At 39.7% G+C, this 21,417-nt stretch overlaps 1 protein-coding gene across 1 annotated transcript in view; it reads left to right on the top strand.

The window, feature by feature from the left end:
- BRWD3 (bromodomain and WD repeat domain containing 3) overlaps positions 1-20,882 on the top strand; it is a 57,954-nt gene extending 37,072 nt beyond the window's left edge. The window contains exons 19-40 of the mRNA XM_086619867.1: positions 25-208; positions 753-846; positions 1,545-1,694; positions 2,834-2,910; positions 3,900-4,077; positions 4,679-4,795; positions 5,254-5,361; positions 6,878-7,002; positions 7,238-7,320; positions 7,757-7,868; positions 8,248-8,309; positions 8,402-8,557; positions 9,279-9,399; positions 10,171-10,296; positions 10,385-10,466; positions 12,024-12,080; positions 12,594-12,734; positions 12,999-13,151; positions 15,588-15,751; positions 16,302-16,399; positions 16,926-17,084; positions 18,189-20,882. Coding sequence (XP_086475993.1) covers positions 25-208; positions 753-846; positions 1,545-1,694; positions 2,834-2,910; positions 3,900-4,077; positions 4,679-4,795; positions 5,254-5,361; positions 6,878-7,002; positions 7,238-7,320; positions 7,757-7,868; positions 8,248-8,309; positions 8,402-8,557; positions 9,279-9,399; positions 10,171-10,296; positions 10,385-10,466; positions 12,024-12,080; positions 12,594-12,734; positions 12,999-13,151; positions 15,588-15,751; positions 16,302-16,399; positions 16,926-17,084; positions 18,189-18,976 — 3,335 coding nt within the window. The 3' untranslated portion in view covers positions 18,977-20,882. The remainder of the gene's footprint in view (positions 1-24; positions 209-752; positions 847-1,544; positions 1,695-2,833; positions 2,911-3,899; positions 4,078-4,678; positions 4,796-5,253; positions 5,362-6,877; positions 7,003-7,237; positions 7,321-7,756; positions 7,869-8,247; positions 8,310-8,401; positions 8,558-9,278; positions 9,400-10,170; positions 10,297-10,384; positions 10,467-12,023; positions 12,081-12,593; positions 12,735-12,998; positions 13,152-15,587; positions 15,752-16,301; positions 16,400-16,925; positions 17,085-18,188) is intronic.
- Positions 20,883-21,417: the final 535 nt, after the last annotated feature.

Below are 21,417 nucleotides of genomic sequence, written 5' to 3'. Positions count from 1 at the left end.
AAGAAAAACCTTTTTCCTCCTTAGCTCTTCGAAGTGCAGGTTTGGATGTTACATCTCCACCAAACGTCGGTCTCCGGAGGAGCGGTCAGATTGAAGGGGTCCGGCAAATGCATCACAACGCTCCCCGCAGTCAGATGGCAACAGAGAGAGATCTCATGGCGTGGAGCAGGAGGGTGGTGGTGAACGAGCTTCCTCCAGGCATCAGCAAGTAAGATGCTAAGTGAGACAGGAAAAAAGAGATTAAATTGTGTAATGTTTAGTAATTCTTCTACATACCTGTTATGAGGTTCAAAAAATGATTTTTCAGAAGGGTGTTGGCATTTGGGGGTAGGTTGGTTGGCTTCTTTGTTTTGAAATCCAGGTATTAGAGTGGTAGCCTCTGCTGGAGAGTTGAGAGTAATAATTCCTTCTCTTCACGATTTAATCTTTCTTCAGTTATTCACATACCACGTTTTTCCCGAAGCTTTATTTAAAAAAAAAACAACAAAACCAACAAAAAGCAACACACACAAACAAACCACAAAAGTAATTTTACTACATTTCAGTTTTCTTGAAAATAATGCTCAGTTAACAAGTTTGCTTCCTTAACTTGTGGTTCCAGGAGTGAAGTATGTGTGGGTGCTGCTAGAAGGACTTGTGCACAGATTTCTTGTAGCAAGGGAACCAGAAGTATTTTAATGTGTGTTTTAATGAGAGTGTCAAGTTGTATGATGATTTATTGAATGAAATGGATGTTTCCTCTGTATAATTAGGGTCCAGGAAGAATGTCGAGCTGCCAAAGGTGAAATTGAAATTAATTTATATACTGTTGAAAAGAAGAGAAAGCCATCCCACACCTTGCAACGGGTGAGTTAATTTGCTAAAAGAGAGAACCTGAGTGTGAAGCAGTTCTGAGCACTGTGCAAAAAAAAAAAAAACAAACAAAATCCCAAACCCAATTTTATTAAATGATTTAGAAGATCAATAGTACTAATTGTTTTCCTGGCTCTCTGTCTTCCTTCTGGAACTGTAATTTGTCTGTCTTTATACTCTAATATGTAAATAGCAGTGGTGAATCTCTTTCCTTGAGGCGTCAGTAGTGGGAAGATGCTGGGAAAGGAAAGGAGCAGGGTCACAATGGGTGTTCAGTTTGACTTGTGGAAACTAGGAGAAATATTAGAAGTGCCATACTTAAAATTCTAAGTGCTAGCTTTTGTCTTATCCAGAGACTGTAGGCAGTTTTTTGGAAAAAATGGTAGTTCTCCCTAACTTCCTTTCTAAGGACTGCTACTTTAAAAAGTACAAATTATATGGAACCAAGAAAACCCCACCTGCACGTGCACTGAAATGAACAGCCAGAAGTGTGTAAAAGATAATTTGAATTAGAATTGACAGGATTTCCTAGTTGTCATTTGCAAACGGGATGCAATGTGCAGTCACTTTAATGAGACATCTCTTAATTTTTAAATATTTTTTAAATTAAAAGTTAATTAATTAATTAACTGTGTAATTACTCATTAAACTCTCATCTTTTTCTATTTGTCCCTCCTGTCCTGTGCTAAAAGAACGATTACCAGCCGGGAAGTGGAAGGTCTTTGAGAAGGAACCAACGCAAACGCCAGCACGCCTACCAAACCCGCTCCACCATAGAGCACAGTCAGCAAGGAGCAAGCCAGCACGCACGTGCACGGGCAGAGTCCGACAGCTCCTCGGAGGTCTGATACCTCAAGTGATTCTTCCCGTGGCTTCCCTGCTCACAAGTAGGGTGGTTTGACACAGATGGGCTGAGAGCACCGTCACCGTTAAGGCTCTGAGTTCCTCCACTTAGGAGGAAACGACTCATTGAGTCACTTGGGTTTGTGGTGTTAGTGTAGGGAGTTGATCCTGGAGAGAGAAGGATCTTCCAGTACCTCAAGGGGGCCTACAAGAAAGATGGGGAGAGGCTGTTCAGGAGGGCCAGTTGTGATAGGACGAGGGGTAATGGTTTTAAAATAGAGGGAGGTAGATTCAGGTTGGATATTAGGAAAAAATTTTTTACCATGAGAGTTGTAGAACACTGGCACAGGTTGCCCAGAGAGGTGGTGGATGCTCCATCCCTGGAGACGTTCAAGGCCAGGTTGGACGAGGCCCTGAGCAACCTGATCTAGTTGGAGATATCCCTGTTCCTTGCAGGGGGGTTGGACTAGATGACCTTTGAAGGTCCCTTCCAGCCCTAACCATTCTATGATTCTATGATCCTTTCCCTCAATGCCAGTTCAGTACTCAAAGCTAGCTTAAAGCAGGTTGTGTATTTTGGGAAATCTGAAACATTTTCAAGTACATTTAACTGGATGGTGTTAAACCACTTGCTATTTTGGGGCTTCATACTGCACATATATTCTAGATCACATTCAGTACTTTGATTTCATCTACAGCTGTAGACTGCTGTTGAAAGAGATTGAGTAGTGGTATTAATCATTGATATTGGCAAGGGAAGAACTTAAAATATACTGGATTAAATATAACTTGTTCTTATTAAGGAAGCACACAAAGCAAAAAGGGACCGAACTTGTTGCTTTGGAAATGCGTTGGAAATACAGAATAGCTATAAACTGGTCACTTGGCACTGAAATTTATTAATCATGCACTTAAACAAGAACTCATTCTGTGGTTTAACACCATGAAAATTCACATCTATTTCTATAGAAATTATATAAACATATAGTATAATATTGATTAAGATACAGGAAGAAATTGTAGACTGACTTAAATGCAAAGCTTTCCTCAGGTGAGACAAGTCATACAAGTTGCTTGCAAACAAAAATGATACATTTTAAACTTGGCCCCAAAATGAAACCTTTTGTTTTCAATACAGGAAGACGAGACTGTTGGCACAAGTGATGCATCTATGGATGATCCTGTGGCAGCATGGCAAAGTGAAAGCAGCTCCAGGTAGCTTTTCTGCTCTCTTAATTGTTAGCATGAGTTGATTACATAATTGAAGTTGATATTGTGGCACTGTGACTATGAATCAGTATGGATTTGTTACACCTTGAGACAGATTAAAGCAAAATGTTTAGTACACTTAGGGGATTTAAAATGGTAACTAACAATTTGTGGAGTCTGTGAACAAACAAATACTTTTAAGTATTTGAGTGACTAAGTAATTCTGCAAGTTTTTACAACAGTATTTAACAGAAAACTGGTGTGAAAAATTCTTAATTTCAAAGACCGACTTTCCCCTCCGCCCCAATTCTTCATGAAGCATTTTATATTGTTGTTTTTTTTTTCTGGATTTTTTTTTTTTTTCAAAGTCAAGAACAATTTTGAAAGACCACTTGTAAGAAAATGTTGTATTTAATTAAGAACTGCTTGAAAAAATCAATGCCTGTCACCATATGCAATAGAAATATTGACAGAAGTGCACACATACCTCTTCATACTTCAGCGTTTCCTGATTTTTCTGTTGTCAATATGTATTCGTGTATGATTTCTACAGTCTCTTTTCTGATTTTTAATGTTATGCTTCTGTGGCTGGAAGGGCCATGAGCTGATATAAATACTGAATGTGTGTTATTTGGATATTAAAGAAGTCAGAACTGTATTTTTAGAAGTGTGCTCTAGTTTTCTAAATTTTTCCTGCATTTTGTGCAGTCAGTTCTTATGAAATCAGTCTATGAATCAGTGAGATAATTAGTACGAAAATAGTTATCAGCCAGAACTGTAGTTTTACTGTGAGTTTGCAATTGCTAAAATAATTTGCTGAAACACACATATTAGATAGCACATTTTCTTCGAATTCACATGAGAACAAAATTTTGTGCTAACCCTGACATCTGTTCCACATAACCAGCAGAGTAGGTTGAATGTTTGGACCTTTCACTCCGTTGTGTGAGAACTGAAGTGCTGTTTTCTTTCTTACAACTTTTTATTATCTACAGTGATTCATCAAGTGAATATTCTGACTGGACAGCAGATGCTGGAATTAATCTCCAGCCTCCAAAGAGACAAACCAGGCAGGCAGCTCGGAAAATCTGTAGTAGTTCTGAAGATGAAAATATGAAGGGAACAAAAGGACTGGAGCCAAAACGAAGGAAGCTTAAACAGCCTAGAAAAAAGGTCAGCATTTTAAAACTTTGAATATTTTTGACTTTATGAATATACATTTTTTTGGAGTGATCGCTTTCAAAGGAAAATTTTTCACAAATAAACAGTTAGAAGGATCTTATAGACATCATAATAATTGTAATACCAGAGTAATTTTTGTTTCGTTTTGGTACTATGGTGACATAGATGTACTTCCATTTTCAAGCAGGTAGTTCTCCATTACAGGGGGAATGTTTTCTCCTAGATTTATGCTCTTCACTGCAGGTAGATTTACTCCAGGCAGTTTGAGTATAAAATTATAACGCATCTGTGTTGTATCTATGCTGTCAGATTTCTTTTTCCTAGTAGTTTTTAAAGAAGACATGTAGCATATTTCTGAGGAAAGAAATATGTAATCTCTTTATTCATGAAAATTTTAATCTTCCATTATATTGATAACAAACGTGTCTTACTGCCTCTTATTTAGTTGAGGTTTTTGGAAAGCTGACGTTCCAGCAGTTGCTTCGCCCTTATATCTAGTTATGTTTAGTAAGTGCTGTATGATCAGTTCTGTTCATGTGCTCTGCCCTAGTAGTTACAGCTTGTACTCTAAATTTAATGTGATGTATTTAAGAAACCAAGTGGACTGCTTTCGATGGAAGGTGAACCCAGTGAAGAATGGCTCGCCCCGCAGTGGATCTTGGATACCATACCCCGCCGCTCGCCCTTCGTCCCGCAGATGGGAGATGAGGTAATGATTCCAAAATCCCACCTGGGCTGATGAGCTTCTTTCGGTCAGGGCTGTTAAATTTTGCAATATTTGCAGTGAATCGTGCTCAAGATAGGCTGAGTTCTGATAATTTTTTTTTTATTCCTTAGGTAATCAGTTGTTTACAGTTTACAGAGAGCTGTCCTATGTCTGGTTTTGTGCACATGTAACTTATGAATAGCAGGAAAAATTGACTGTGCATCTTCAGACAAACCTGCATGCTTCTTAGTGATCTCAAGGTTGACAGCACGTGGCAGGTGCCACTGTGGGGCTGATAAAAGTATTTTTAAGGAGAAGAGTGCCTTATAATGAAAGAAAGAAGTGTGGAGTGTGTCCTGAAAGGGATGATGCCTGATATGTTAATAGAAATTTTAGGATAAACAGGAAGAGAACTATCAGTAAAATAATTATTTTATTTTTTTATTTATTTTTCTTTTAAGATCATATACTTTAGGCAAGGCCATGAAGCTTATGTGCGGGCAGTAAGGAAAGCAAAAATTTACAGTATTAACATGCAAAAGCAACCATGGAACAAAATGGAACTCAGGGTAAGTTAAGCAAATGCTTCAAGGTCTCTGTAACGTTAAATTGACATTAAAAAACAGAATGAAAAACATGAAGAAAGCATTATGTTAAAATGTTAATAGCAAAATTAAAATTGTAAATCTTAAAATCAGTGTTTCCATTAACACAAAGCCTTTACATCTCTTCAGTTCCTGATACTAGCATGCCAGAAGGATATTAGAGAGTGTGAAAGTTTATCCAGTGTGGTATTCTTGCTTGATAGATTAAAAGATGTAGAATATTAAATTTAAAAAAAAAGTCAGAATGAGAGTAGCTCAGCACTGGAACAGGTTGCCCAGAGAGAGCAGGGAATTGCCATCCTTGAAGACTTGTCAAAGCTCAACAGGGCTCGATCTAACGTAGACCTTAGCCCTGCCGTGAGCAGGATTTTGGACTCGATGATTCTCAGGGGTCACTTTCAACACAGATTATTTTATGACTCTGTCTTTTTTTTTTTTTCCTTAACACTAATTCATGCAGAACTCACCACTCAAAAGCTGTTCATAGTTTGTCAACACTCTACAGTGACCTGAATATCTAAGTTCTGTTTATTGTTTTAAAGGCTGTGGTGAGAAGTAAGACATCATGGTGTAAAGACCTAAATGTATGCACATTCTCTGCTAAACTAAGCGTATAATTGTGTATCTTCTTAAATTCTTGGAAGGCAAGACACTATTTTACAAGATATTTTTACAAAATAAAAGTATTAGGGGTTGCTTGGGTAGATACCAGGTTTACAGTCTGTTGATTTTTCTTACCCTTTGGCTTTGAACCACTGAGTCTCTTAATACTTAATGCACAGTGTTGCCATATTTTTTTCTGCTTTATTTGGATTTCATATCAAGAGAAGAGCACACGTGTGCTAATATTCATATTTATATATGTATGCCAGTGGTTCTGTTAATGAAAATAATTGCTTTACTGGAAAAATACCCAGTTACTAGTCCTAGGTATTCAGTGATTCCCGCTGTGATCTTCAAAGGCATCATCAGTCTGTAAGGAAAAGGAAATAGTATTTCACTTAGGATTGAGATTTTAACCACCTGCTGGTGTTTGACAGGATGTGATCATACAAAGCTATTCTTGAATTTCCGCTTTAAGAGGAAGAGTTTCCTTTTATTTTCCCAGTATGTTGCTGTGCAAGGGTGAGAGGCCCTGGCTTTGGTCAGGTGTAACCTTTGGTGCTGCCAGTGTGGGTAAAGCCAGAGTGGGTATGTTCCTTAGAACCTTAGTACAAAAGTTAAATAATTTGTGGGTATCGTGTTCACAAATCTACCAAGGGAATGAGGGCTTTATATCTTTTTCATTTTTTCTTTTTAAGGTGGCTGGGATTTGATTTTTAGTACTTAGAAAAGAAAAGAAAACTTTTATGGATGAAATTACCTGGGTTGTAAAGTGGAAACGTATTTGCTTTTTATTAATGTGTTTGATACTTTAACATGGATGTTTTTGTTGTTTGCAAGTTAAAATAATACTGTTCCATGCTTTTTGAAAAAATAGGAACAAGAATTTGTGAAGACTGTAGGAATTAAATATGAAGTTGGTCCTCCTACGCTCTGCTGCTTGAAGCTTGCATTCCTAGATCCAATCACAGGCAAAATGACAGGAGAATCATTTTCCATAAAGTAAGTAACTGAAGTGCTGATGACATTCTTCAAGAGATTTTCTTGCAGTTTAGAAGCTTCCCCCCCCACCACCCCCCCTTCCTTTTTTCTCTTGCGAGGCGTGACGATGACATTAATTAGTTACTACGCCAAACTTGAAAACATAATGCATGAAATTTTGTGTTCTGTCCATGTTGTATGTGTGGAACTATGCTTATGGGTAAAAGAAACAATTTCTTTTGTCTGTTCCATGAAGGTACCATGATATGCCAGATGTTATTGACTTCCTTGTGCTGCATCAGTTTTATAACGAAGCCAAAGAAAGGAACTGGCAAATAGGTGACTACTTTTTTTCCACTTCCATATGTTTTGCAATATTTCTGCAGCTGTTTGATAGGATACAGCATCTCTATTACGTGATGTAAAGGACTATACCACACATGATATTACAACGGTCATTGGAAACTTTATTTGATGTTTGCTGCAATTCCTGTAGCAGGAAAAAAAAAAAAAAGAGAAATGAGAGGAACTGTTAGGAGGCCTGTGATAGCAGAAGAATGTCCTGTTATATTGTGATTTGAGGTGTGAAGACAGCTGTGACTAATTAACCAGAGAGGTGAAAGCCCTGCCTTTAGGGGAAGGGCTTGATTCCTGTAGTGCAAAATGTAAGAAGCAAAGTAGGGCATTTATGAAAGATGAAGTTGATGCTCTAAAAAGAAGTATTTAACAATTATTCATGTTATTCTTTTGCTGAATGGAATTGTTTCCCTTACAGGGGATAGATTTCGCAGTATAATAGATGACGCTTGGTGGTTTGGAACTGTGGAGAGTCAGCAGCCTTTCCAGGCGGAATATCCCGATAGTTCCTTCCAGTGCTACTCTGTTCAGTAAGTGTTCACATCACTCTAGTGTATCACTCACATGTCTACATGCTCTGGGTCTCCTCGACATTTATATGCAGCTTAAATATGTACCTCAAGAACTGGGATCTTTTTTTTCCATTTAAATACATAATCAGCTGCGTTGTATTTGTTTATTTAGATATGAACTTATTCATAAAGCAGCGCTTTTAGTGGTAACAGCAGTGCAGTGAATCTGTAGGAGATACAAGAGAAAAATAAGGAGCTGGAATGTAGCTAGTGACATGTCTTGTTTCTAGCAGGAATGACCTTTTCATTTTAAGTCTGGTGGAGAAAGAGCTGGACATAATGCTACACCTTAACTTATGCATTTGAATGTGTGGTGTTATTTTTTTTATTTAAATAGCTGGGACAATAATGAAAGAGAGAGGATGAGCCCATGGGACATGGAACCAATTCCAGAAGGAAGTAAGTGTGTATTGAATTTGTGTCCGTATACAAAGTAAAGAGCTTTTTTTGCCACTGCTGGTGCTTACTGTTGTTGAATTCTTCACATTTAGCTGCTTATCCGGAGGAGGTTGGTGCTGGAGTTCCTGTGACTCCAGATGAGCTGACAGCTCTTCTCTACAAACCCCAGGAAGGAGAATGGGGGGCCCATTCCAGAGATGAAGAATGCGAACGAGTAATCCGGGGAATTGAGCAACTGCTTTCCCTTGGTATGTTTGAAGAGAAAAGGTGGAAGGATTAAGAATATCAATGTGGTGACACATGACTGAAGAGTAGATAGGACGGAGTGTTGGGAGTTGGTGTGGAGTATTTGAAATGTGCTCAACTAAATCATTGAAAAGAGCCTTTTACATTTCATATGGTGTTCTTTTCAGTTATGCTCTCTTTTTTTCTGGGGTTTGACCCGCTTCCTTTCAAGTTAATGGGGATTCTCAGTGGGTCATATCAAAATATGAATGAATAAAACATTAAATTAAACCCCTCAGTAAACAACCAACAGATCCTCACCAAACATCCTCAATAACAAATACCTCATAACTGGTTTGTAGCTGTTTAATAACATGCTATGATTTAAATGCTATCATATGTTTATTCACAGGACATGTCTCTATTCTTAGTTGATGTTGCTTGTTGTAGTATTCCTCTCGTAAGTGCATATGCTGTGTTGCTTTTCAGCGATACAGTTGGCTGCTGGCACGCAAATCTCAGATGCAGTAGTTCAGCAAAAAATGCTTTTTCAAGAGTAGTTAACAGATAGTACAAGAGGGAGGATCCTGCCCTTTGGGTAATGACATATCCAGCTGTAGATTTATGTTGCTTTGGATGAATTCTTAGAAAGAAAACCCAGAAACCATTTTAAGGAGTCTCGTTATAATTTCTCTTCTGATATCTGCTGGGGCATCTGGATTATTTTGATCTTTTGTCTTTCAGACATTTCTAACCCCTTTGCTGTTCCGGTGGACCTTAGTGCCTATCCCATGTATTGCACTGTTGTTGCTTATCCAACTGACCTCACCACCATCAGGAGGAGACTTGAAAACAGGTTTTATAGGTCAGTTGGATTTTTATTTGTTTGTAATCTACGTTTACTATAGCCCCACCGAGGCCAATATATTTAGCTGCGTGCTATGTAAGGCCACTTTGATGGTATATTTCTTTGATGAGCCAACAGCATAAGATCAGATTGTATTTGGCCATCAGCAAAGTGAATCTTGCTGGATAATAGTTTCTTTTGGCCACCTCATTAAGGCAAAAGCTGGTATATCTGGATCTGGAGTGTCTTTTTTTTAACACACTGAGCCTTACTCTCTGGATACATTGTAGGTAGAGCATATTTGCTTCATCTGTGTCTCTACTACCTTGGCACCAGATGCTTTGCTTGTATTATTACTGTTGCCAGAAGTACACTAAATAGTGCTGTAAACTGGAAATCTCCATATTTCCAGTTAACTTGGGGATAAAGAATGTCTTGCTCTTTTTTTCCCCCCCTCTGAGGACCACTTTATCTCTAAGGCTTTCTCTAAGTGGAAACAGTCAGCAGTCTCCTTCAGTAGGTTTTCTTTCCTCTTCTCATTCCATTCATTGCTGATTTGGAGAGGAACATCTTTCTGCCACAAAGCTGTCGCAGCCTGGCACGCTGGGGCAGTCAGCAGTATGTGAACAGAAACCACTTCCTTACCTTGGTCTCTGGCAACCTGTGTCTCCTGGAGCTGAACTACCCAATTCCTGTATTTATTGAGGAATCCTGCTGACCTCAAAAGACAAATAATATACACCTTCCTCTCCATCCCTTTCCTGTTTTTTTTTTTTTTTTTTTTTTTAGGAGAATCTCTGCACTGATGTGGGAGGTACGATACATTGAACATAATGCCAGGACTTTCAATGAGCCAGACAGTCCTATAGTCAAAGCAGCCAAAATTGTAACAGATGTCTTACTTCGCTTCATCGGGTAGGCGTGTTTTTACTTTAGAGACCTGACATCTTGAGTTTCTGAGATAGCTGATTACATTTTTTTGGCTTTTGTTATCGCCCTGCAGGGATCAGAGTTGTACGGATATATTAGAAATATATAACAAGGTGAAAGCAGAAGACCTAAGCAGTACTGATGAAGAAGAGGAGGTAAGACCATTAAGCCTGATCATCAGAACTTCTTGCCTATTTAAATTCAGCACGTGGAAAACTTTTGTTGAGTTTCTGTTTTGTGGGTAGTTGCGCTGAGTTTTTGAGATGAGCCTGTTTAGGTCATTTGAGTTGCTCACCTGGGGCGAAGAGCTCCCTTAAGTAAAAACAATTCTTGGAACTGCCTGTCTTTAATCTTCTCTCAGCACGTGATGTTTTGGTGTGTAAGGAAGTGTTAGTAAGTAGGGGGAGTGTGAACTGGGGCTACTAACCAGTGCGCCGAACCAGAAGGACAGCAGCTCTCCTGTTGTCAGGGAGGCAGCAGAGCTGGTTTTCTTACGTAATTCTGTGTCATTTCCCGTCAGTTGTACCGTGGAGAGAAACAACAGGTAGAAACCAAGTCAGATATCCCTTCCTTCAACTTCTTCTCTGTCCTTGCACCTTCTCCCTTTAAATGCAGTTTGTAAACATCTTGAAATGTGCTGTAGTTTCTGTTGCAAAGAGGTGACCTCTTAGGTTATAACCTAAATCACTTGGGTTTGTTTTACTTTTTCAGTGTTGCTTTCCAATACATGAGCTAGCATAAGATTTAGTTAGGAGGTCTCTTCCTCCCTCCCTTCTCCAAGACACACTCCATTGTTGCAGTTTTGAAATATTTAAGTTAAACCTGATGCTGCTTGAACACCTATATGCTTATGGCTGGTGTTATTGTCTTAGATTTGTATTCAAACTTAAAATCTATACTGCAATGTAATAATTTAATTACTTTTTAAAACTGATGATGTAACATCAGCACCTGTTTTCACAAACTATTAAAAGTATTTTGAAGAAAATGAGGGATTTCCATGACTTAAATAGCAGACCCTCCTTTCCCACTCAACCTTCTTGTGCCAGTTGTGAATCTCACCTGTTCCACATCAAGCAGGGATCCGAAGTGTCCAAAATTGCTGCTATAGTGCCCTCCTTTCTCTGCAGCCTTTCGAAGAGCCTGTCTTGCTTTATAGTATGTTTTAAAACAAGAAAGAAGTTACTTACAGATTCTTTGTAGGAACTTTCAAGCAACCACTCCTCGTCTCAAAATTTTTTAATTAGTGGTAAAAAGCTGTGTACAAAGGAGATTTGTTCTGGTTTCTAAATCCAGATTCTGAAAAGAATATTACATACACTTAAGGCAAGTAAGGCACTACATGAAACTTGAATAAACTCAGCACAGCTGCTCAGGCATCGATATTTAGTCAAGGGAGTACAGGTGTGCAAGACTTAGCTGAGTCCTGAGAGCTGAAAATAAGTCATCCATATTTCTTACATGTTTCTGTGTAATTTCCATGGAAGCAAACTTGGAAAAGAGGTGAAACAGCTTATCCACCTATTTAAAAAAAAAAAAAAAAGTTATGTAAGTTCTACTTTGAAGCCAGTTTCTGTTTTGCTTGAACCATTCATTACATTTGAGTGGTTTAAAATTGTTTCTTGTTGTTGGCTGGTGGGTTTTAAACCTTTTTTCCATTGCTGAGGGTGCTCACAAGGATGCACGTGTGTAATCGTTACCTTTGCCTTTAGGTGGCAGAAGTAGACGTAGATTCAGACGCTCCAGGAACTTCCTCTGGGAAAAGACGAGTGAGTAAACAGTTCTGCTTGGTCTAGTGTGTGAAAGGAGATAGACCAGGTACTGAAACACTCGTTTAAGTCTGGAATGATTAAAATTTGTCAGAGCCTATAGTCTGTAGGACCGTGTGAATTCAGTTGCATGTGTACGTAAGTGTTGGCAGACCAAGGAAGTTATTGTGCAGGAAAACTTACTTAAATGGTGAAGAATTATTATTTTTTTAAATTTGATTAGAAAGATCCAATTTTCAATCAAAATTGGAAGAAAGTTGACAAAACCAGCAAGCCTGGATCTGAAATATTGCATACTTCTCATGGGTTTCAGTGTTTACGTATCACCAGAAAAGGCATATTTCTGCAATTTGCATACTGAATATTATTGTGCCATCAGCTATGCTTTAATCTTACTGCAGTTCTGGTTTCAGTTGTGGAAATCTGCTTTGAATCATAACACTAGTAAATTGATAGGAACTTGAAAAATGTGAATATTCTGAAAAATGATGAAATACATCTCCTTCCCTGCAGGTAAGACGACGAGTGAAAAGGCAGCCCATGAAGGCAAGTCCTGATGCTTGGAAAGAGCAGTGCAAGCAGTTGTTAAACCTGATCTATGAAAGAGAGGACTCAGAGCCTTTTAGACAGCCAGTTGATCTCTTCTCCTATCCTGTAAGTACAACTTCTGTATTCAAAATTTGAGAAGCCTGTGGTTCATCCTTTGGCAGAACATCCATACTGGTCATGTTTCTGACCTCTCCCCTTTCCGAGCTGGGAAGCACTGTGTTCTGTGCACTGATGTTTTCAGAGAACTGTCTGCAGTAACTCTCACAGAAGAAATAATTACTTGAGAGCCACTGTTGTGGATGAACACTTAGGTGTGTTTATTGCTGTAGGATTTGACAGCCTTTATTATTTTCTGATATGTCCTTACAGGATTATCGAGATATTGTAGACACTCCCATGGACTTCAGCACTGTGAAAGAAACCTTGGAAGCAGGAAACTACACTAGTCCCTTGGAATTCTACAAAGATATTCGTTTAATATTCTGCAACTCTAAAGCTTACACTCCTAATAAAAAGTCTCGAGTAAGTAATAAATTTTGATCCCTGGCCTGACCTGAATACAGTGCATGAGATAAGGTGTGGATCTGGAGAGCAGAGCACTGCATTGTGAAATAAAAACAAGTGGTATATGTCAGTTCGGGGACCTGTGGTCATAAATTTGCTTTGTTCTGCTCATGCAGATCACTCCTGAATTTCGTTTTCATCTGAACTTTCCGAACTTAAAGCTTCTGAGAATTTTTATGGTTACTGCTGCAACTATTTCTTTGAGTATTTGTAGCAGAAAACTGATAACTAGTTGCTTTTATTTTTTGATAATTTATCCCTGGAAACAATACTATCAGCTTGATAACTGCATATGCATGTAGTGAGATCTTTTTTTAATTTACTGTTAATGCAAGTGGTATGCAATATTTCTACTGAGAGCATTACGATACCTATTTTTTTTTCTAATTTACTTAGTATCCTTGGCAAGACTTTCACACAGCATTGCCTGTGTTCCTCAGGTGCTAATCTTGCTTTTTATTGCATGCAGGAATAGGAATCCCCTTAGGCAAAACAAATGCATTGGACTGGAGCCCTAAACAAGATATGGCAATGGGGAAAGGGGAGATGGAACTGTTAGAATGTAAATATTTTTGTGTGAGCTGGGGAAAATGGCTGTTAAGTGTGTGACTGCTCATGGAAACGTGGCTATGTCTGACACGTGCTCCTGTGCAGAGTGTTGCCTGTCAGCTTTTCCTGAGCTGCTAAGTGATCAAATGATTTTAAAATTGCCAAATGTTTTGGTAACAGATTAAAACCACAAGTCAGCAGGAGGACCCAGATGCAGTTTTTACTTACCACTGTTAATGCAAAATAGAATTCAAATGTTTTCTGTCTTCATAACACAAAAGTAGAAAGAATTTTGACTGTATTTCCAGACACTAAAGAGAATTGCTGTCGTAATGACCTTATAATAAGAAGGAAAAGATGCATATTAAATAAGTTGTGACAAAATCACATCTCTGACACACATCGTTCAGTGTAGATAAGAATGCTGGTGACAAAGTTGCCTAGTATTTCTGCGTAGAAACAGCAGCACTTGGAAACCAGTAAGAAATACGTGCTGTTTGGGACTAGACAGAGATACTAACCCTTAAAGCAGAATAACACATAGAATTGAATATTTCTGTAAAATTATGTGGCCCCTAATATGATGTGACACAGGATTTCGTTATGGAGGCACTGCCAAGCAGGAGAAGGAGCTTTCAGTGCACGTTTAAACGGTGCTGGATGGGAGGAAGCCGGAGGTTGTGCGACCTTACTCGTCACTTGAGGAGTGATAGACTTAGCTCCTCAGTGGAGTAACAACTACTGCGTTGTGTGTGAGCAAGATGATGAGAGTAAGAAGTAGGATGATGCTGTGGGAGAGGGGAACTCCAGCCGAGCATCAGCGAGTGTGAGAGGAAGCACAAAGTTAACGTCAGTGAAGGCAGATTGAGGTCTTGGTGTTGAATAAGGGCTGACAGGTGGGCTGTGGGGAAGCTCTGGAGATAAAGACCAGTAGCTTTTGCTGGCTTGAATAGGAAGGAAATCAGTGGAGGATTGCAAGAAGACAAGTGATTGAGGGTGTTTTATGTGTGCTTGGCGTCAGAGTAAACTTGGTGAGTTATTTACTGCTGCACACTCCCTGGGAACTTCCCTGTGTATTAATGACTGAACAGCTTGTGAGTCAACTCCCAAATTACTTTAATAGAGTGGCCCATCAATATCCATTTGCTTAAATACTGTGAAGTGCCTCAGTGAGGTGATCTTTGCTGGAGGGCTGGGGCACACAGCCGGGCCTTCTGCCGCTGCGGGTTCGCCTGCTGCCAAACGTGTGCCAAGATCCAGAGGTTTTCTGGCCCATTTTACCATCTTTGTGACAGTGTCCTGAATGGAGGCAGGAAGGGCAGGGCACTACCTACCAGAGCTGAAGAAAGAGACGTTGCTAAAATATAAGAGCCTGGGCAAAAATCGAGTTATATGGATTAAAGAAAACTATATCAAAGAGATTTTATGTTCAGACAGACTGCAAGAAATGGGCAGAGGTCTGAGCATAAGATGATGATAACATCTTGATGGTGTTTACACCATTTTCAGAAGACTGGATGCAGCAGAACGGGATGGGTATGAGGAAGGAGTCAGGAACTCAGTTCAAATTCAGCATAAATAAAACAATTAGTTTGTCAGAACTCAAACACATCCAAGGTAAAATCTTGAACAGGAGTAAGCACAGTCTGAAACGTGGAGAAATAGCCGCGAGTGAATTTGTGGATGAGGGTACATAGAGGCAAGGCCTGGAAAGAGGACAGGAAAATGGTTTAAGGGTTTTGACATCTGGTTTACAGAAATTAGAATCATAGAATCATAGAATGGCATAACTAGAAGATCAGAAAAAAATCTTCCAATAAATATGACCGTGCTTTCTCACTCCAGATTTACAGCATGACACTTCGACTATCTGCCTTATTTGAAAATCACATGAAAAATATCATCTCTGAGTACAAGTCAGCAATGCAATGTCGCAAAAGGAAAAGGCCACGGTACCGAAAACGACTAAGAAGCAGTAGCAGTTCCCCATCAACTAGCAGAGCATCTAGGTAACGTAGCAACAGTGAGACTTGCTACCAGTGTCGTGTGGGATGGTGGTGGTAAACGTGCCTTTGTCAATAAGCAGTCAGTAACAGTATTGCTCATTTCCTAATGCAGCTGCTCTTTTGGGTGATAAAATCATGAACACAAATTCCGTGCTTGATTTGTAGTTGGTGCATAATTCTGGCAAGTGAAAGACTATATAATTAGAAGAAAACAGAAGAGCAAGTTTCTTTTTGCCTTTGTTTAGTAACTGTTCAAAAAAGTGTTGTATAATACTTTTCTGACTTCTGTATGATACATTACCTAAGTAAACTGAGTATTTGTTTTAAAAGGTGAGATAAAATCTTGTTCTTGCAAGCTCATCCACCTTTATCAAACAGAGTGATATTGTCACTGTTTTTAGTATTGCTACGTCTGTGCAAGCACTGGGAAGAAATCATTGGTGTTATCCATTTTGTGCAAAAAAACCAAGGCACATTGCAGGGGAAATAGGTTTTGTGTTTGAGTCTTTTGATACTAACAATTTTATCTCTTTGGGATATTTTGTGTCTTCAGCCCAAAAGGGAAACAAAAGCAAATGAAGATTCAACCTAAACCCAACCAGAATACCTCACTGCCTTTGACTAGGACTAGTTCTTCAGTTTCATCTCATGGTGAGGAGAGATTTTTGAAACGCATCCTTCTTCTTGCAGCAACTTGTATGTGCAAAATGATGAAAATGTTGAAGGATATTTAATGTTCAGTTTAAATGTTATATTGATGAGACACGTGCAAAGCCCACCTGTTGAAAGAGCGAGTAGCAAGGTCACCTAAATCTGTTGTCTGTAGATTTTGTGTTAGCTGAACTGGGCCCTCCAGCTGTTGGCAAGTTACTGGTAAGGGTCAGAGAACAGGGAACCTGGGTCTGTCCTTGGTAAGAATTAAAGTAGTGACAAGTGCCTGGACTTTCTGTATGTGGGCTTCTCTTATACAGTGGTTATGAATCGATTGGGCTTACTTTGGATGGCACACTGGAGGAATCTGTCTTTTCCTGACTACAGAGGCAGCTGGGCGAGGTTAACCTCCTGACTTGGGCTGTTAACTCAGGAGATACAGAACTTCCCCAAAATGCCTTGCTTTACAACCCTGTAGATAGAGGATAAAAGTTCCTCTGTCACGGTAGTGGTGTCCTGTCTAAAGTTTCAGATACAGCAGAAGAACCTTTGGGTTCAGCCACTGGTGAAGAGATGGAAGGCCAGCCATCTTCCTCAGGCTCAAATGCACAGAACCGGAGCGGAAACGCCGTTGATCCAGGGAAAAGCCGACCGATCAGGAGTAAATCTACACCAGTGAAACAAGGTGAGAAATAATTAGTGTTCTGGTTTTTGAACAACTGGTTTCACTAGAAATGGAAGATGTCGCTTCTCTCTGATGCATTATACTATATCCCCAAACCATACTAAAGAACTGAATTTACCTTATTCTCACGGTTCTGTGGTCTGTTGTCTGTGGCATGGCATGCACATGATGCCACGTGCACTTCAGGGAAGTACTTTAAAGTTATTCTCCAGATGGAAAAACTTAATTGCTCTTAAACTTCTTAAGAAATACAGTTCTTCAGGAGTTACAAAAAGACAAACTAAACCAAAAGAATTCCCGCCCCAAAAGCTTGTCCTTTTATTAATTAAGTTGAAACCAAGGATGAAAACAAGTTACAGATTTTTGAATATTTTGGTCAGGATCAAGACTAAGTGATTGTGATTAGAAGTGGAAACACTCTATTGAAAAGCTTTGCTATTTTCTCTCTGGGACATGTTAATCAAACTTTCTACTGAGGTAGGCATCAAGCGAGCATTGGCTGAAACTCTGAAGCTTTTGTTGAGTCCTTACTACTGTGCTGTAGCAGATGTTGCAGGTGAGCTTTTCATATCCCATGATAAATCTAATTTAATTTTCATTGTCAGATCTGTAATTCTGAAAACACGCAGTATTTTGGGTCCCAAGCCATCAAAATACCTTACTATGTTTCTAAGTTAAGGTGTTCAACAGTTGTAGTGAGCAAATCATTTTAATGTATATTTTTAGGCTTGAAATGGCTTTTGAAGGTTTTTCTGCCTTGACACCCTCGGTAAGATTCCTCTGACTGCATGGCAGATGTTTGTGTCTAAGCTAGATGCTTTGGGCTCCTCTTACTGACTGCATCTTCACTGAACTCTTAGTCAAGAGAGTTTGCAGTCCTTCCTTCCAGATAAGATGAACTGTGTTTCCTTTGTCTGATAAGTTTTCCCCTTAGAGCACCTGTTGGTCTCCACAGCACGTAAAGGTCATCTGTGGTGAGCAGCTGAGAGCTGGGTCATCCCCAGAGCACACCTCAAAGGCAGATGAGGCAAATCCCACTTCTTGTGTCCTGTTTGGCTCAGGTATGATGATGATAACCGATAGGGTTATTTTGTGTTTGCTTAGATCACTCTCCTGATGGACCACTTACAAATGGTGACGGCAGAGAACCTCGGACGGGAGTCAAGAGGAAGCTAATGAGTGCATCAGAAGATGACGAGCATCTGGAGGAGGCGGAGGAAGAAGAAAAGAAGAAGAGAGAATTAAAGGAAAAGTCTGGTTTGTCTTCATCAGAAAGTGGGGAATCGGGATCCAGTTCAAGTTCTGAAAGCAGAAGCGGCTCTGATTCAGACTCGGAGTCGACATCTAGAACAGATCAGGATTACATTGATGGAGACCATGACTACAGCAAAGTTGTGCAATCCAAAAAACCCAAAAGAAAAATCAAAAGGAAAATCACCGGTGGGAAAAGGAATTGGCAAGGCAGAGGGACAGGGAGGAGAGGTAGATGGGGGAGGTGGGGGAGATGGAGTAGAGGAGGAAGAGGTGGTAGAGGCGGAAGAGGCTGTGGCAGAGGAAGAGGTGGCGGCAGGGGAGGAAGAAGAGGCCGAGGAGGCAGAGGAGCCTCGCGAGGAGCCACCAGAGCGAAGCGTGCCCGGATTACAGACGATGAATTTGAAAATCTCTTTGGAGGACAGTTTGGTGAAAACGTGTTTGGAGGGCGGTTCAGCAGACCGCCTCGGATCAAAACGAGGAACGAGGGCAGGAGAACCGTCTTGTACAACGACGATTCTGACAATGACAATTTTGTGCACACCGAGGATCCTTTGAACCTTGGTACTTCCAGGTCAGGCAGGGTGCGGAAAATGACAGAAAAAGCCAGGGTCAGCCATCTCATGGGATGGAATTATTGACAGGTGAAAAACTTTTGGAACAATTTTAAAAGAACTTCAATGGCCTTCTACTGCAGGGATTTTACCAGAAAATCTACCAAGCAAGTTGTGCGGGGACTCCACTCACGTCTCACAGTGGTGCTTTTCCATCCTGTCAGTTTGTGTTTGTTTTGAAAACTTCAGATCGCCACACTTCATTGGTCAGAAGAAGCCTTACCCATTAGGCCTTAAATTCCAGAAATTCTTCCCCACACACTACACGCTCATCCCATTAAAGAGGCTTCCAGCTTCTCAGCAAGAACATGACGTTTCGAGTCACGATTATGACTGCTCTCCCTTGTTTTGTTTTTGTATTATAGAAATAGCACCTTCTTACAGAGTTTTTATGTGGTCTCTGCCATGAATCCTTATACACAGTAATAATTATAACTTTTGCACAATACACCAATCCTAAAGGCAGCTATAAAATGTTTACAGTTTCTATATTGTAAGAAGGATCTGGATTATTTTAATCTTCCCAGGCCAAATGTTCATGAATTGTGCTGAACTGAAGTATGTCTATACTACAGTTACGGGGGTCCCGATGCGCTTTCTATCGGTTCTTTATTCGTGTAAAAAGTGACAAAGGGTTGGTGCCTTGTAAATATGTAGCAAACCTTTGATGTGGTGTGTCCTATGTGTGCATTAACTTTATTAAAAAGAGAATACTTGAGAAGTATGAATATCTAGACAAAAGGTGCCAAATGCAAAAGTTACTTGCATCTATTTTCTTTTTGTCCGCTCATATTTTTATAGTATTAATAGAGATTGTGCAGCTAAGGGGTAACTTCAACATTTGAAAGGTTCCTCCTCCTCAAAGCATAACGTGATTTTTAATTGTAGCTCAGCTACCTCTATTTACAACTACTGGAAACTTAAAAGAAAATAGATGCTCTTATTCAGTCCATGTCGAAGAAGAGGCAAGAAGGAGCGTAGAGGGATGGAATCGCGCGCCGGGTTGTAGAGTAGCTGTGTCTTTGTTCTGTTGGCGCAGTGGAAACACACCGAAGTGCTTAGCAGAGTTTTCAGAAGCATCATGTTTTCAGCAGGTGGTGGTTTGCTTGTGCAGATAGGCTGACTGTCTCCCACACGTTTCTGCTGCCTCTTGCTCGGTGCAAATCCGCTTCCTTTTGCCCCTCGAAGGTGACGAGGGAGGCGCGGAGCTCCGGTACCGCTGCTGGCTGGCAGCCCGGATAACCTGGTCCTCCAGGTGGACTCTTGTGTCTCAAGCTTCCGGAAGAGAATTCGTGTTGCACTGTACTCTTCTTATCCTGAAAAATCCTGACTTGAAACCAGAAATCGTTTTGGTGGTAGTAGTTCAGCACGTGGTGACGTTGGTAGTCTCGCTCCGCAGTCAAGAGAAGCAGGTGTTTGGCATGGGCTGAGCTGGGGATGAGCAGCCTCTTCCTTCGGAGGGTCTGGCTGGAATATAGATGGGACTTCAGTTTTCTCCCGTTGTCTAAGTGGATCTGACAGTTCGAGCTTGGTTAAGAGGGCGAGTAAGATTACACAGGGAGAAGCAACGAAAAAAGAGACTAGAAAGTTTTGGTGGAGTTTTTTTCAAGATTTTTTTTCTTTTATTTTTTAAAAAACTTTCATCCAATATCCTTAAGTTCTTCTGTGCACAGCTTGGTCAATAATTCTGGAAAACCTCAGGCAGCAAAGAGTGACCCATGTGTATTCTCAGATGCAGAAGGAATTTAATTTTTGACTTTCTATATTAAGCACTAGCTATTTTATCTCGCTTTCCAAAAATCCTAGTTAGATGCAAAATGACTTGAAAAAACGCAGAGGTTTAGTTTTGTGATGGAGGAGAGTATATCCTAAATCGCTCAGAGCATTAATAGCAGTTTATGGTACAGTACAAAAAAAAAAAAAAAATTAAAAATCACACTTTCAGTTTTTTAAGGAATGTTTCGAATCAGCCATAATCCATTTCTGGACTTGATTCAGTTGTGTTTTGCTGGGGGGGAAAAAAAAAAAAGATGCAGAGGCTCTCCTAGTTCTGTAATGGGCTTTAAAATATAAACGCCTGTCCTATCATCGCTCTCATCTATATGTATATATATACACACACATATATATTTATAAGAAACGTATTATTTCTTTGACTGATTGGTCCTTCTACATATGGTAACCAGGAATAGCATGTGTGCATCAGTTCGTAGTCGGAATCATACCCCTTTTGGATCAGTCCCGTTGAGCTCATGTAAACACTATGGTTTCTGTTTTAAAGCCTGAAAAATCTTGAAACGCAAAAGAAATGCTTTTCGTATATTTCTGACTGGCTGAAGATCCGCTCACTTATTTATTTTGTGTAGGGGTTGGGGAGAGATAAAACACGTGGATTCCCGAGAAATCATTTTATTAGTTTTGTGTATTTTAGCAGCAACTAGAATAATATTAAATATGTTCTGAAATGT

This window comes from Tauraco erythrolophus, chromosome 13 (assembly GCF_009769465.1).
Source record: "Tauraco erythrolophus isolate bTauEry1 chromosome 13, bTauEry1.pri, whole genome shotgun sequence".
Classification (NCBI taxonomy): Eukaryota; Metazoa; Chordata; class Aves; order Musophagiformes; family Musophagidae; genus Tauraco; species Tauraco erythrolophus.
Note: the sequence above shows the minus strand (reverse complement) of the source record. Positions and strands in the feature narration are given on the sequence as shown.